At 35.6% G+C, this 13,728-nt stretch overlaps 1 protein-coding gene across 1 annotated transcript; it reads left to right on the top strand.

Moving 5' to 3' along the window:
* The first annotated feature begins 4 nt into the window (after positions 1 to 4).
* LOC134537521 (zinc finger protein 771-like) lies at positions 5 to 12,957 on the top strand. Its single transcript, XM_063378039.1, has 6 exons — positions 5 to 580; positions 769 to 840; positions 3,170 to 3,274; positions 4,770 to 4,927; positions 7,598 to 7,650; positions 8,621 to 12,957. Exons 2-6 carry the CDS (start codon positions 775 to 777, stop codon positions 9,277 to 9,279), a joined length of 1,041 nt encoding a protein of 346 aa, XP_063234109.1. The 5' UTR covers positions 5 to 580; positions 769 to 774; the 3' UTR covers positions 9,280 to 12,957.
* The last annotated feature ends 771 nt before the right edge of the window (positions 12,958 to 13,728 follow it).

Below are 13,728 nucleotides of genomic sequence, written 5' to 3'. Positions count from 1 at the left end.
AAAAATTGACCTCAGGCTTTCAGTCATATGATTTACCTTAGAAGTTAGAAACACACCAAACACAGTAATGTTTATTTACCTTAGAAATAATGACAAATAGAAGAAATACCTGTGTTTACGGCGTTGTAGTTGTAGAGACATCTGAGCTTATGATTCAAAAAATAGTATACATGATGAAAAAGTGTTGGAAGTGTCAGTAATAATATTTTATGTACAAGTATGATGAAAAAGAAGTACAAGAAAGGCAATTTTAAGATAAACTTGTACCAACTAATTGATGTTTAGGTAACATGTTTTAATAAGCAAAAGACGGTAGTTGTGATACATACTAAATGTTTTAGTTAAGTTTTAAATACACGGAAAGACTGCTGCAGTGTTATTGGAAGCATTTTATCTTTTAAATGTTTTAAAGTTAGGATATAGTACAAGTCTGTAGCAATGTGCTAATTGTTATATACTATGCTACGTGACAGTATGACCAGGAGGGTGAGAACGAAGAATCTTCATGTAGCAGGTGTAATATACTCGGACCACAGCTGACAAAAATGCTGTAAAGCAGGTGCTTAATGTCTTTTGTAAGGTAAATAAATTTATAAATACTTAATATTTCATTGTAGTTATCTAATTGTAGTTCATAGTGGTCTTAAAAGATGTAGTTACTAATGTAGTAACACTCACTAATTCACTAACACATAATTTATAAGCAGTTACCAACATGTAGCCATTTTTTTTAGTATTCGGTGACTGGTTTGTGGTTTACGTGCACAGGAAGCCATGGACTCCGGAGAGCAGAGCGAAATATCACAGCCAGCAACAGAATCTGATGCCAAGGACGAGGAGGTATGCTACACTTGTCATTCATCACGACCCTTCCAAGAGAGTTGGGTCAGCTTACGCTGGGGTCTGTGCACTTGATGTTAGTGTATTTACAAGTTACCCTGGCGGTCGGACTTCGCGGCGGTATCGCCTGGCGAAGCATCAAGTCCGAGTCTCTCTTCCGGTGCTCCACGGGTACAGACTCTCTTTAACTCTGTGTGATGTGGGTTCGAAACCCCCCTTTGGACACGTGTGTTTCTACCTCAAACTCGGGTATTGACCAGTATTTGAGTGCTGGGCCATTAATGTAACCGCCAAACAGCGATTAGAGCACCAGATGTTAATGGGCCAATTACAAACTTTTCACGATCAAAATAATATCTTTTAAGAGCCATTTAATATTTTTTTTAGGACAGCTAAAGAGGTTAAAACAGTTGTTTTCATGTATGTGTTGGTACACAGACATATGATGTGCAAGCCAGTGTTACCTTTGCGCCCCCTCATAGTCAGACATGCACTTAGCCAGGGTGCCACCTTAATTTCTGACGTCCTGCTATTTTGGTTTTTTTCTGCGTGTTTCTTTTCTTTTGACTTCTCTGCTGTGGTGGCCAGTCTATCACATTCTCCAGAGAGAAGTATAGAAATTGTGATAAGGAATAAGTATAAGGAGTGACGAACTGATGGTTGATTAAATTCGGCATCATCTAATGAAAGATTTGACTAAATTATGTGAACACAATTTTTTTAACTGACAAAAGGTATGTTATTAACTTTTTAACGTCTCGTCAACATTGGGGTCATTAGAAACAATGAGTGTTGTGATATCAACGGATAGAATGAATGGCTGGGGAAAACAGGAGTATCCCGAGAAAAACCACCGATATACACCAAAAGTCCACTCATTTATCACTTGCAAAAAATTAGTGTTTGACGCCATCAGGTATGACCGAGATTGCCACTCACCCATTAGGTATCCACATTTCTAAAAAGTCAGAGAAGTTGAAATTGGCCAGTTAAAGTCCAGGAATTTACTTCAAAACCTGGAAAAGTCACGAAAATTTCACAGTGATAGTAATTTGAGTGGGAAATGTCATGCTCCGATATGCCATCACCCAGACTTGGAACACACGTTTTTTTTTTTCAGATGGTGTTTTAGTGCATATTCACACACACTGTCTAATGGTGTATGCAAGGTTCTGTTTGAACTAATACAGCTATATTTAGAGCCAAGATTTGATGGCGTTAAAAGAAAGCAAATTTTGTCATTAAAAATAGTGGATTCCATCTTTAGTGTCATTAAAAATTATAACACATGTAAGCTAATAAGTACATATCAAACACAATTTGGTTGATCAATTGCTTCAAAATTTCATGGTTGGATACTTAAAATGTGTTCATAAAACAATTATGCATATACTTATTGATGAAAGTTAAAAAAACAAACTGCAACTAAAACATTCATAAATTCTTTAGTTTATGAGAAAGTTATGAATATGAAAATTAAAAGTACAGCTAAACTTAAAAAAAAAAAAACTGCAATGTATAAAGCCAAATTTTTATTACTATTAATATGAATAAAAAAATCACTATGCAAAGTTAAAAAGCCCAACTCATTATACTTACATGTTTACTTGTGATATTTCTCTGTAGGTCTTTAGCCACATCTGTATAGTATCAGCTTTGGACTTGCTTTTATTTACTTTGACAAAACCATAAATATAAACTAAATTAATATTTTTAGTTAGGACATGATATTTTAGGTTTTTGAATAAAATCCTAAACTAAAGATGTGTATGAAAATAATTCTATATTAAGAAAAAAAAAAGAGTTAACTGAGGTGAATTTTGCCTGAATTGTCTTTATTTTTTCAGAAAATTGCAAAATGAATAAATTATTTTTAAAAATTTGTCAGGGAAATATGTAATTTTTGGTAATTAAATTTTTTTATCAGTTTTGTGTGAATATCCTGTAGATGACTTGACTAGGAGTAAAGTGGCTCTTAATACTTGTAGTGAGGGAAGATGACCGGGGAAAGTGGTCTTGAAAAAACTAGTAACAGTAAGGTTGAGGATACAACTATGGTAAAGGCTTGAGAATATTTACTATTGAGAATGGAAGTGATCAGCAGGGAGACAGTGCTGCCCCACGGAAAAAGCACTAATAGTCAGTTTGTTTTGTTTCATCGACATCTTGCATTCGATTGCGTAGCGCAGAAGAATGTCAACAGCAGAGATGCAGCATAAACTTTCGGTTTTTCTCGTCAAGGAAATGTAAGAAAGGGTGCATATTCATCTAGAGTGAACTGACACATAAATTTTTATGAAAATTTGTGTAATTATGATGTCTGTTTCAGGAGGCTGCAAATCCTGAGACATCTGCACGAACCAGAAATCACAGCGGCTCACAAGACTCGCTGTTGGTGTACATCCCAAACATCAAAGAGGAGTTGGAACTTGATGTGAGGAATCACGTCTTTTGCACGTCTTCGTTAAGTTCAGTTTTTTTTCTTTCTAAACATTCTTTTACCTGGTCCTCAGTGACAATGATTACAGTGTTGACATGTTTGCGAGTTGACGAGACCAAGTACATAGATGATGGCAGATATCTGCTCGTGACAGGAGTTTAGTGTTTTTGAGAGCCTACCAAGTGATTCAGATTCATTATATCTTGTCAGTAAATTCTGTTTTTTTTTTAAAGTGAATCTAGGTTGTTTTTAAAGCATTAAATTTAGTTCAGGTTATCAGTTCTTCATGTGAAATGCTCAGGATTTTTTTTTTGTTCTAGAATTTTTCCATTTTAAACACTAGCAGATTTTTCATGGTAATCCATTTTTTTTCCCTCATATGCATCCCATCACTGTTTTATAGGGCTTTTCATTTCATTTTCCATTCGGGTACTACAAGCCTGTACAAGATTCTCCTTCAAAGCCTTTCATTTTGTGACCAGTCACAATCATGCCCGGCTAAGACGACGATTGTTCCTTGCAAATGCACAACACTTGAAAATTAATCAGGAGTTTCAGGTGCTTAGTTTGTGTATTATTGTTAAATGACTCGAAATTGTTGATGGTAACTCTCAAATGAAAGAGTCGAAATGAATTTAGGTAACTTATTCTTCTCACGCCGCAAAAACTTACATGTCCTTTTACAAGATAGCTGCTAACAAAAATACTCATTTACTTTCGCCGATCACTACTCACAGTCCTGTGCCTCAACGAAATACTGTCTCTAGCGACTCTGACATGTAGGTATGAATAAATGCAGGAAACTATGTGCCGTTGAACTAACGGACCACCCGGGCTGCGCAGCTATTCTGGGATCTAATTTCTAAATAAAAATGTCTGAAGGAAAAAAAAAATAATTTGAAGGTTCAAGATTACTCGCGGCATGGCCCCTGGCACCTATACGTGAAATTTTCTGCCTCTATGCACTCATATGTCGTGTGAACCACCCCCCCCCCCCCCCCCCCCCCCACCACATTCTTTAGGCACAGTTCTTGAACAATGACTGACGAGACAAAGCACAGAACAAAAAAACAGTCAAAATCTGGAGAAGACTTACCCGGATAAGCTGCCTTGCCGATTGGCTACAAAGATTATCCTTACAAATATTATTTTTTGATTTCCAGGATCCTGGTGAACGTCTGTCTCCCTTTTTAACACGGGAAGCGATAAACTACAGTCCATCATTTCGGCACCTCATTGTCGCGCATATTTTTTTTTTCTTTCTCAGAAACCATTGTACAATGTTCGTTACTCCACATTTTATGAGTGTCTTCAGAAAAATACAATTTTTTGTTATTTTGTGAAGTGTTGCAAAGTGGACAAATACGTAAAATCAGTGGCAGATATTGGGTACACTTGCATGTTCTCACCTGTGATGTCAGAGAGTTGAAAGAAGAGTGGGTAGTCTGCTGGCAAGCGACGGGGCTGACTGGTGGGGCGTGTGCGGCAGGAGGAGAGGCGGCCGGCAGCCGGGGTCCAGGGGGCCGCCCCGCGGCCAGGCGGGGAGGAGCCCCTCAACCTGGTGGTGCGAGGGTGCCCCGCCGGCCAGGAGTCGCCCGCCCCGGAGGACGAGGCCGGCGACGCTGACTACTGCTCCCCGCTGGCCGTGTGCGTCCGTAGCTCGCAGCAAAATACGTTACAGAACAATACCAGAAATTTTTGTTTTGGGTCCTCCTCGGCTGTGATCGCTCAGGCTTTACGCCCGTGAGGCCAAGGTCGTGGCACCCTGGCATGACTCACCGGTTCCGATCTCATTATAATCTCGGTCTCTTCGCATTAAGCCTCTATGCACAGCTCTGTGACGTAAAACTCTATTTAAAAGAAATAACAATCATTTTAATAGATGGCAGATGTGTGCAGTAAGAACACTATATTTTTGTTTGGAATTTACGATTTTAACGTAATGATGATGATAACCACTTTCTTCTTTTCTCTTAACGAAACCTTTTTTGTTTTTATTGTTATACAATTTATCTTTAAAAAAAAATCTCCAGTGCTTCAAATGTTCTAATAAAAAAATATCATTAAATGGGGTGAATAGGTACAGAAGGGTGAATAGGATCAAAAGTTGATAAAATACAAACAACATAACAAACAGTGAAAAACTGCAATGGTGTCTGTCCAAAAAACTGCATTAAATTGATAACATATTTTGAAACATAATATAGCAGAAAATAACTATACTTAGAACTATGTGTTATAAAAATCATTAGAACATTAAAGCAATATGTACTTCTTTTTTGTTTTATTTTTATTATTATTTGTTGTATTATTTTTATTTTATTTTTCTTATTTTTGCATTATATTGTGAAACATAATATAGAACAAAATAACTGTACTTAAAACTGTGTGTTATAACTATCATTAGAACATCAAAACAATATAAAATTCTTTTTTCTTTATTATGTTTCAAAATAAAATGTTACAAACTTTTGATCCTGTTCACCACTCTAGACCTATTCATCCCATTTTATGGTAATGATTGTTATCAGTTAGTAAAACATATAATTTAACTGTTCATTTATAAAATTGTATCATAAGGTGGTTTCTCACTTTGCTGCTAGTTTAAGTTTATTTTTCACAATCTCTTCTTGTTTTGACATAGTATATAGCTTCTCAGTATTGGTTTTTTTGTAATTGCTGTCAGTTCATTCACTATTATAGTCTTCTCTTGGGGAGCCCATTATTTTTTGTCAGCTATACTTTCGTCTCTTTGTGAAGGGCCACAGTGTTTGAGTTGTGAGGTCATTCACTTCCCATCAAGGGTTCAATGTCCGGCGAGGGTCAAAACTTGATTTTTGATGATTGTGGAAACGTGGCGGATGTTACCGTGAGCCAGTTTTTTTACTCCCATTTTTCATACCTATTCATTATATCTGCTCCATTCTCATTGAATCACTCATTCATTTATACAACCTATTTCCACAAAAACTTTTTTTTAGTACGATATTAGTTTTAAGGAGTCATTTTATAATTTAACATTTCCCCACTTCCCCCTCCAACTAATAGTTTTGACTTACAATAATATTTTAAAATGTTCAATCATATTATAAGATTTTCTGAGACAGGAAGTGACTGACATTATTTTTATTACACTTGTAGTCAGCCCTAGATTGGAATAAGCCTATTTAACTCAAAAACATTGACGGTGAAAAATATATGAGCAACAATCACTATCATTTCAAGAAGCTCCATGAAGTATTTTTTTTAATACCAAAACTAGCAACTCATAGATGGTGTTATTTTATCATCTTTCAATAAACTTGAGCGATTTGTTACTGTAATAAATACTGTGAACATTTTTTGTCAGAGAGTTTAAGTATGTGATAATTTTAAATGTGAAAAAAAAGGGAAAAAAAGATATTTAAAATAATCTTTGTAAGATAACAGTAATATTATATATATATATATATATATATATATATATATATATATATATATATATATATATATATATATATATATATATATATATTACAAGTGTAGCGTTAAGTGCAATAGATTTATATGTAAGATTAAATGTTAATACTTGGAAGTTCACATTAATTTGACAATTTTATTATTTTTACTTCTATATCATTATCAATTTTATATATAAACTTTGACATAAATAAAACATGATCACTGCAGAAGATAACTTAATGAAATATTTAAATATTATTAGCTAGCATTGCCTTTAACAGTTGGGCGCAAAATATAAGTTAAATGTTCTGTAAAATATATCAAAATTGATAAATTTTTGTCCGGCTAATTTGTAACTCGGTTGGAGTCATGAGTTCTTATTTCTCTACCACTGGTATTATGTCTAGTTGTAATTACTTATATTTGTAGCACACATACCTTGATGAAATTTCATTTCTCAATACATGTACATATAAATTATATCACAATCTCAACACTTATTCTTCATATATAATAGGTACCCGTTTGCTGATTTTATTTCAACTTAAATCACCTAGTTCTGGACATAAAAATTCATTAATCATTTCAAACAGAAAACCATTTTCTTCTTTTTTTTTAAAAAAACTATTTTATGCTCCTAGGAAGCAAAGATATTTCAATAATTTGCAAAACAAAGCACAAAAATTAACATTTACTCAGAGTTCATTCAAGTCCAAAGACAAAATAAACAATATTCAGATTCATAGTTGTGTAAATATTGCATATTTACAGATTGACAAACAAACTCTGTATGTGTCTTGATTGCATAAACAATCATGGTTGTGCCGTATCATTGGTGGTAGTTGTTTTATAAAATGAAGTAAATTTTGTTTCCAGGTGTTCTGTAGAACTGACTGAAGAAGAAGTGGCGAATAACATCAACTTGAATGGTATGCCTAATAGTTGATAGAATTATGATTGTAAATTTAACTAATTTCCATCTCATAGTTTTGGGTGTGTGAAAGCACCAAGAAGTTGATTTGCATAGGTACAGTATAACTTTATTTAACCAACACCATCTGGACCAGGGTTTTGATGGATAACGAAATAGTCTGATACCAGAAATCTATTCTACATATCGGATAGTCAGTCTTGCCACTTCACCTTACTGACAAAACTGCAATTCTTTGCTTGTCCCCCCCCCCCCCTCCTCCCAGACTGCTTTATCCGCCATCTCGGGTTGTTACATTTTCATGCCGTTATTTTTTATTTAGGGTGATTTCTACCAGGAGCGTATGCAGAATTTCATTTTAGGAGGAGAGGAATAGAACTACTTTGCCTTGTTTGCTTTCAAATTCGTTCAATTTTTTGGTGGGAATGATAGATTTCTTTTAGTGTTTCAGGCAGATGGGGGTTAACTACATAGTCATTGCATTTTGATTTTTTTTGCAGCAGATCTTCTTGCTTTTGCTAAATTAATTCATTTTGTATAATGGCATTAATGGCATGCTCATAAGTCATTATATCACGAAGGTATAAATATATTTTTCCACTAAGTTTTGTTTCAGCATATGTATATCCTTGAGAATTTTTTTTAGATATTAAACGTTTGGTGAATCAAAATCAAACCGTTTTTCAACATGGACCGATGCTCCTGTTATCTGCTGTTGTGAAAAGTCACAAACAAATATTCATAATTAGTAATTTTTGCTTAACTGCTGACGTAGTGGTCACTCACTAGAAGTTAATTTTTTTGCTGTTGCACAGCTGAGTAATGCATACAAAAACTCTTATGTAAACTAATTTTCTAAAACTTGTTAATAAAAATCTGAAATCAGCACATAGCTAAAATTTTAACATGGTGTGTGAAATAGAGTGTTAAACTTTTATTTGTGCCACACTTGGTTATGTTGGTTCCAGAACTGTTCAAGCCTGAGCAGAGGCAGTCGAAGTCTCCGAGCGCGGCGCCGTGCAAGTGCCGGGGCGCGAGGGGCGCGAGGGGGAAGAGACGGGCGTGCTGCCCGCGGGGCCCCAAGGCGACGGGGGGCCCCGCGGGCAAGCAGTTCGGCTGCCCCGCGTGCCCCGCCCAGTTCACCCAGAAGTGCCACGTGAAGCGGCACATGCTCACGCACACGGGCGAGCGACCGTTCCTCTGCCCCGTGTGCGGGGCCAAGTTCGCGCTCAACTGCAACTTCAAGAGCCACCTGCTGGTGCACTCGGGGGAGAAGCCCGCGACCTGCGCCGTGTGCGGCGCGCGGTTCGTGCGCGCCGGCGGCCTCAAGGAGCACATGCGGTTCCACAGCGGCGCGAGGCCCTTCCGGTGCGGGGCGTGCGAGGCGCGGTTCACCCTCAGGAGCCACTTGAGGCGGCACGCCTCCACCCACACGGGCGAGAAGCCCTTTGCCTGCGCGGTGTGCGGGGCGCGCTTCTCCCGCCGCGGGAACGTCAAGGACCACATGAGGACCCACACCGGGGAGAAGCCGTTCGGCTGCGCCGTGTGCGGGGCCAAGTTTGCTCGCCGCAGCCACGTGAAGGAGCACATGCTGACGCACCGGGGCAAGGCGCTTGCGGGGCGCTGACCGACTCCCGGGTCCCGCCTCGCCTTGCGCCCGACTGAGCCGTGGTGCGGGCTTGCAGGGCTGCGGAATGAACCTGGCTACTGCAAGGTGTATTCACTATGTCTTTTGTTCCTCTGATGGCCCTGTAAAACCGCTAGAGCCAAAACTGCAATTGCGTGTGGAAACCAACAGTGTTCAGCTGTAGCGTAAAAGGAGATTATTCAAATACATCAGAATAAATAGGTGCACTGTAACTGTATGGTAAGGGTAGGTGTTGTGAAAATGGCCCAATTCAAAAAAGTAAAATTTTCAGTTTTAAAACCCGTGTTTAATGATTTTACTTAACCTGATTCTTCAATGCTTTGAGGTACGATTAATTAAAAACTGATAAATAGTATAATTTTGAGGTTCAGTACTGCAGTATAGATATATGTAGAAAGGTATAAATTTATAAAGCACGTAACTAATTTTGCTATGCTTCACGTTAAGTTTAACAGTGAGACGTGCAAATACATTAATATTCATACCATTATAATCTGTTGAAATTTCATTTTATATATAAAATACTATCCATAAAATTTTTAAGGGGGGAGAGATAATAAAATTTATTGTATACTACTAAATTTTGTTGCTATATATTTTTTACCAGTTATCAATTGTTCTAGTGTTTTTAATGAAGAGCTTTCAAGGCTTTTATTTAATCTCAAAATGGTTTGTTACTGGACTGTAATAGGTTATTGATCTGTTACTAAAGCCAGATTCACACGTAATCTAGCCCCACTCAGAAAAACTGAGCAGAAAGCTGAACAACTTAACGTGTTTTTATCGCATAATCGTCACACATTTTATAAGAAAATTGAGTTTGAAAAGAAGGGGCGTGACTTATGTGCGAAAAGATTTTTCTTGAGGTAAAGTTCTTAAAAACGAAACTAAATGCATGGAAAGTATGTTTAATAATAACCACGAAAGAGTGCTAGCTATCAAATGTAAGTCAAAAGTCAAATGTAATGTCGGGTACGACATGAGACATAGCGCGCGAGTTGCATGCAATTGGCAAGCTATCAATATTGATATTTGACTATATGCGCGCACTATATATGGACATCAACGTAACCAAACATGAATGTTGCCAACTAGCGCTGGCTACATTTTTGTACGCAGTACACAGCAGTGACAAAGACCAACAGATAAAAGATAAAGGTTATGTTATAACATTAGAAAATGTTTTAAAAGAAAATTTACACATCAGACAACTTTGTATTATCTGTTAATTAGTAAATTAGTAAGCTGTATGTAATGTCCGAACAAATAATAGTTTTCAACTTTAAAATACATTTTTTATTTAGGAAATTAAGTTACTGTGCAACATCTTACATGGAAAATAAAATTCTTATTGAGAAAATGGTTGGACTGAAACATTTGACCATATTGGATGGGAAATCGTATTGTGCAGATACATCTTAAATGAGTTTTATTATAATTGTAATTACTGTATTTTCCCATTATAACTACCACACTGCCTGACAGCAACTTGAACACCAATTGCTATTGCACTGTGCTTTATCCTGTCGTATACTACCTACACAAAAGTGCTCAAAATCTAACAGCGGGACCTTAAAATAGTAATGGTGCAACAATTATGCGAGTGTGACTTTTATGCGATAAAAAATGGTATCAGAATGCCACCTCGTCGTCTGCAGAGTATCAAAGAAGAATATTTAGCATATTTTTGCCAGAAACGGGTAAATAATATCTATGACCAACACATATTAAGTATGCACTTTAAAATGCATTGACTTTATTGTATGGGGATAGCATAAACTGTGAAGAATTTCACAGAATGTGTCAGGCCTGTAAGTTTCATCCTAAGTAAGCTTATGAAGCAACGTTTTACTGAAGACTTCATTATACAACCTGAAATCTTATTATGTTTGTACACTTGCTGTTTGTTCCCAGGGGCAGCTTTAGGGCAGGGCATGCCAGGAAATCGCCTAGAGCTCCACGCCCATGGGGCCCCATGCTGGTGCTTTTAATTTTTTTTTTACTTGTTTGTCTAGTGTCTAGTGTCCTGTTAAAATATAGACATTAATGGAAAAAAGAAAATTAAAATTTTACTAGTGTGTAAATTAAAGCAGTGGTCAATAACATTTTCAATTTACAATTTCACATTTGAAAACTTTTAAAATTTTTTATTTCCACATATAGTTACGCAATTCCTCCAAAATATGATCGTAAGAATTTATGAAACTGACACGAAGATAATTCATTACGAAAGAATATTCAAATTATTAAGATTAATTAGCGATACCATTGTCGAAATTTATGTTCCTTTTTTGGCTTAAAAGATTGTTTGAAAGAGTTAATTTTTCAAATTTTCCAGGGCAGGGCCTCCATAAAAGTAAACAGTCCAGGGCCTGGCAAAGTCTAGGGCCGCCACTGTTTGTTCCTATACAATTGTGTGCAAATGTAGGAAAATTATTGCATATAATTTTTTGTAGTAATTATTTAAATTTATTACAATTCTAGCTTGCCTTCTGTGGGAAGTAATTCTCCAGCCAAGACTTATGATATTTAGTAATGAGAATAAGAATTTGTGATATGTATGGCTTCAAGTTTACAGCTGTGTATTTATATGTGCAGTCCTTGGTAACTTAAACCTGTGAACTATTTTTAGCTGTTTGAATTACTTGATAACAGAATCTGATGCTAATGGACTTTATACTTTAAAGTACCTTCCCAAACTCACAAAATTAATTTAATGAAACGTTTTGAATGAGTAAAAAATTATTTAAAGTAGATGTCTGACCAGTAAATATTGTTACAGCATAAGCATTATTTTTGCACTGATACAGTAGGTATTGTTTTCTTCACCATACTGGACGATGTCATGTATTCTGTAAATCCAGAACTAAAACATTTTATAGTTTTAAAAAATAACTATATTTTAATTATTTGCTATAAAATGTATTTTACCTGTCTACAGTATGTACTATAAAAATAAATAAATATGTCTAGAATTGTGATATACATCATTGTGATAGCTATTTTGTAATTTGTAGTAGTGTGAAAATATTTATTCTGGTTTTTATGTTTTATTTATTGTGAACTTTGTTATAATATGATTCAAAAATGAATTTATGTGATGTATTAACTGTTTTCTTATTTACATAATTGTTTTGAAAATTTTTTTTTATTAAATGTGTGTTGTGTAGGATGAAAATAAATTACACAATATGTTTTCAATTCATTTTGTATTTGATTTATTCATGGTTGGACATTCATTGGAAGATTAGTTAGACTAATTTTTTTTCATTATTACCTATGTTGGAAGTATTGTGTTTTTTAATATTGTTACTTTCATCTGTTCTGATTACTAAAGGTAGCTGGTGTTAGTCAAGAAAAGGAATGTATATAAGAATGAAAAGTCTGGTGAAAGACATTGTAGAAGAGTACAGTTTTTCCTAATAAAGGAGTGGAATAGAAATTTTACCATACTTTACCATTTTTGATCTGTCAGGGTGTCCACATGACATAAAAGTAACAAAAATGGAAGACTGGTCACAAAAATATCCTGAAGTAAAACAGGAACAATGCTTCAAGTCACAAAACTTTAATTTCAAGCGACATTTTGCTAACTTGAATTTTTTTATATACCTTCTGTCAGTCATGTCAAATTATATCAAAAAACCTATTTAGTTGTCTTAACACAAAAATCTGCATGTTCTTGGGAATAGTAGATCATCTCCATTAATGTTTAATTTTGCTTATCTACACTATTTTAAAACTGTAACAGAAGTGTGGACGATGTATCACATATTCACTGTAGCATGTCACTCGATTAACAAAAAAATATTCAAGTCCCTTTATTTTACTGTGGAACAAAGGTACAAATAAACCAGTGGAAAATATCCCGGGAGGGCGACAAATGTCACCCTGGGTCGATGCCGATGACTGTGGTCAAATTTTAAGTACTGACCAATCATCACAACACAGATCCAGAAGAATGGCCATATAAGGATAAATACTGGGAAAATTTATTTCTCTGAAAGTCTGGGAAGACACATCACACCACCTCAAGGCTCGCTCTGATTTTTTGTTGAGGCAGCGCCCAGTGAAAGTTCTGGTTCATTGCAGCGCAGTCATGCACTCACGTGTTGGGTTTTCCCAATAATTTGAGTTTTGAAATCTAACTTGCTGGCGACAGACTGTCACACCCGTGTATTCCTTTTTCTTTCATTTTTCTAAATCTTATAGAATATACAGTCTTACTACTCAGAATATGCTTTAAAATTTTACAAAATGTAATTGATACACACGTTAATTTTAAGTGATTTAAGTATATTACAGTGAAACAAATAATAAAACACACTACATTCCATTCAGTTTTATAGAACCTAATCCCAATCAATAATAAATAATATAATAAAGCACAAACAAAATGACTTAATTACTTACTATACATAATAGAAT

This window comes from Bacillus rossius, chromosome 12 (assembly GCF_032445375.1).
Source record: "Bacillus rossius redtenbacheri isolate Brsri chromosome 12, Brsri_v3, whole genome shotgun sequence".
Classification (NCBI taxonomy): domain Eukaryota; kingdom Metazoa; phylum Arthropoda; class Insecta; order Phasmatodea; family Bacillidae; genus Bacillus; species Bacillus rossius.
This window is presented reverse-complemented; position numbering and strand designations above follow the sequence as displayed.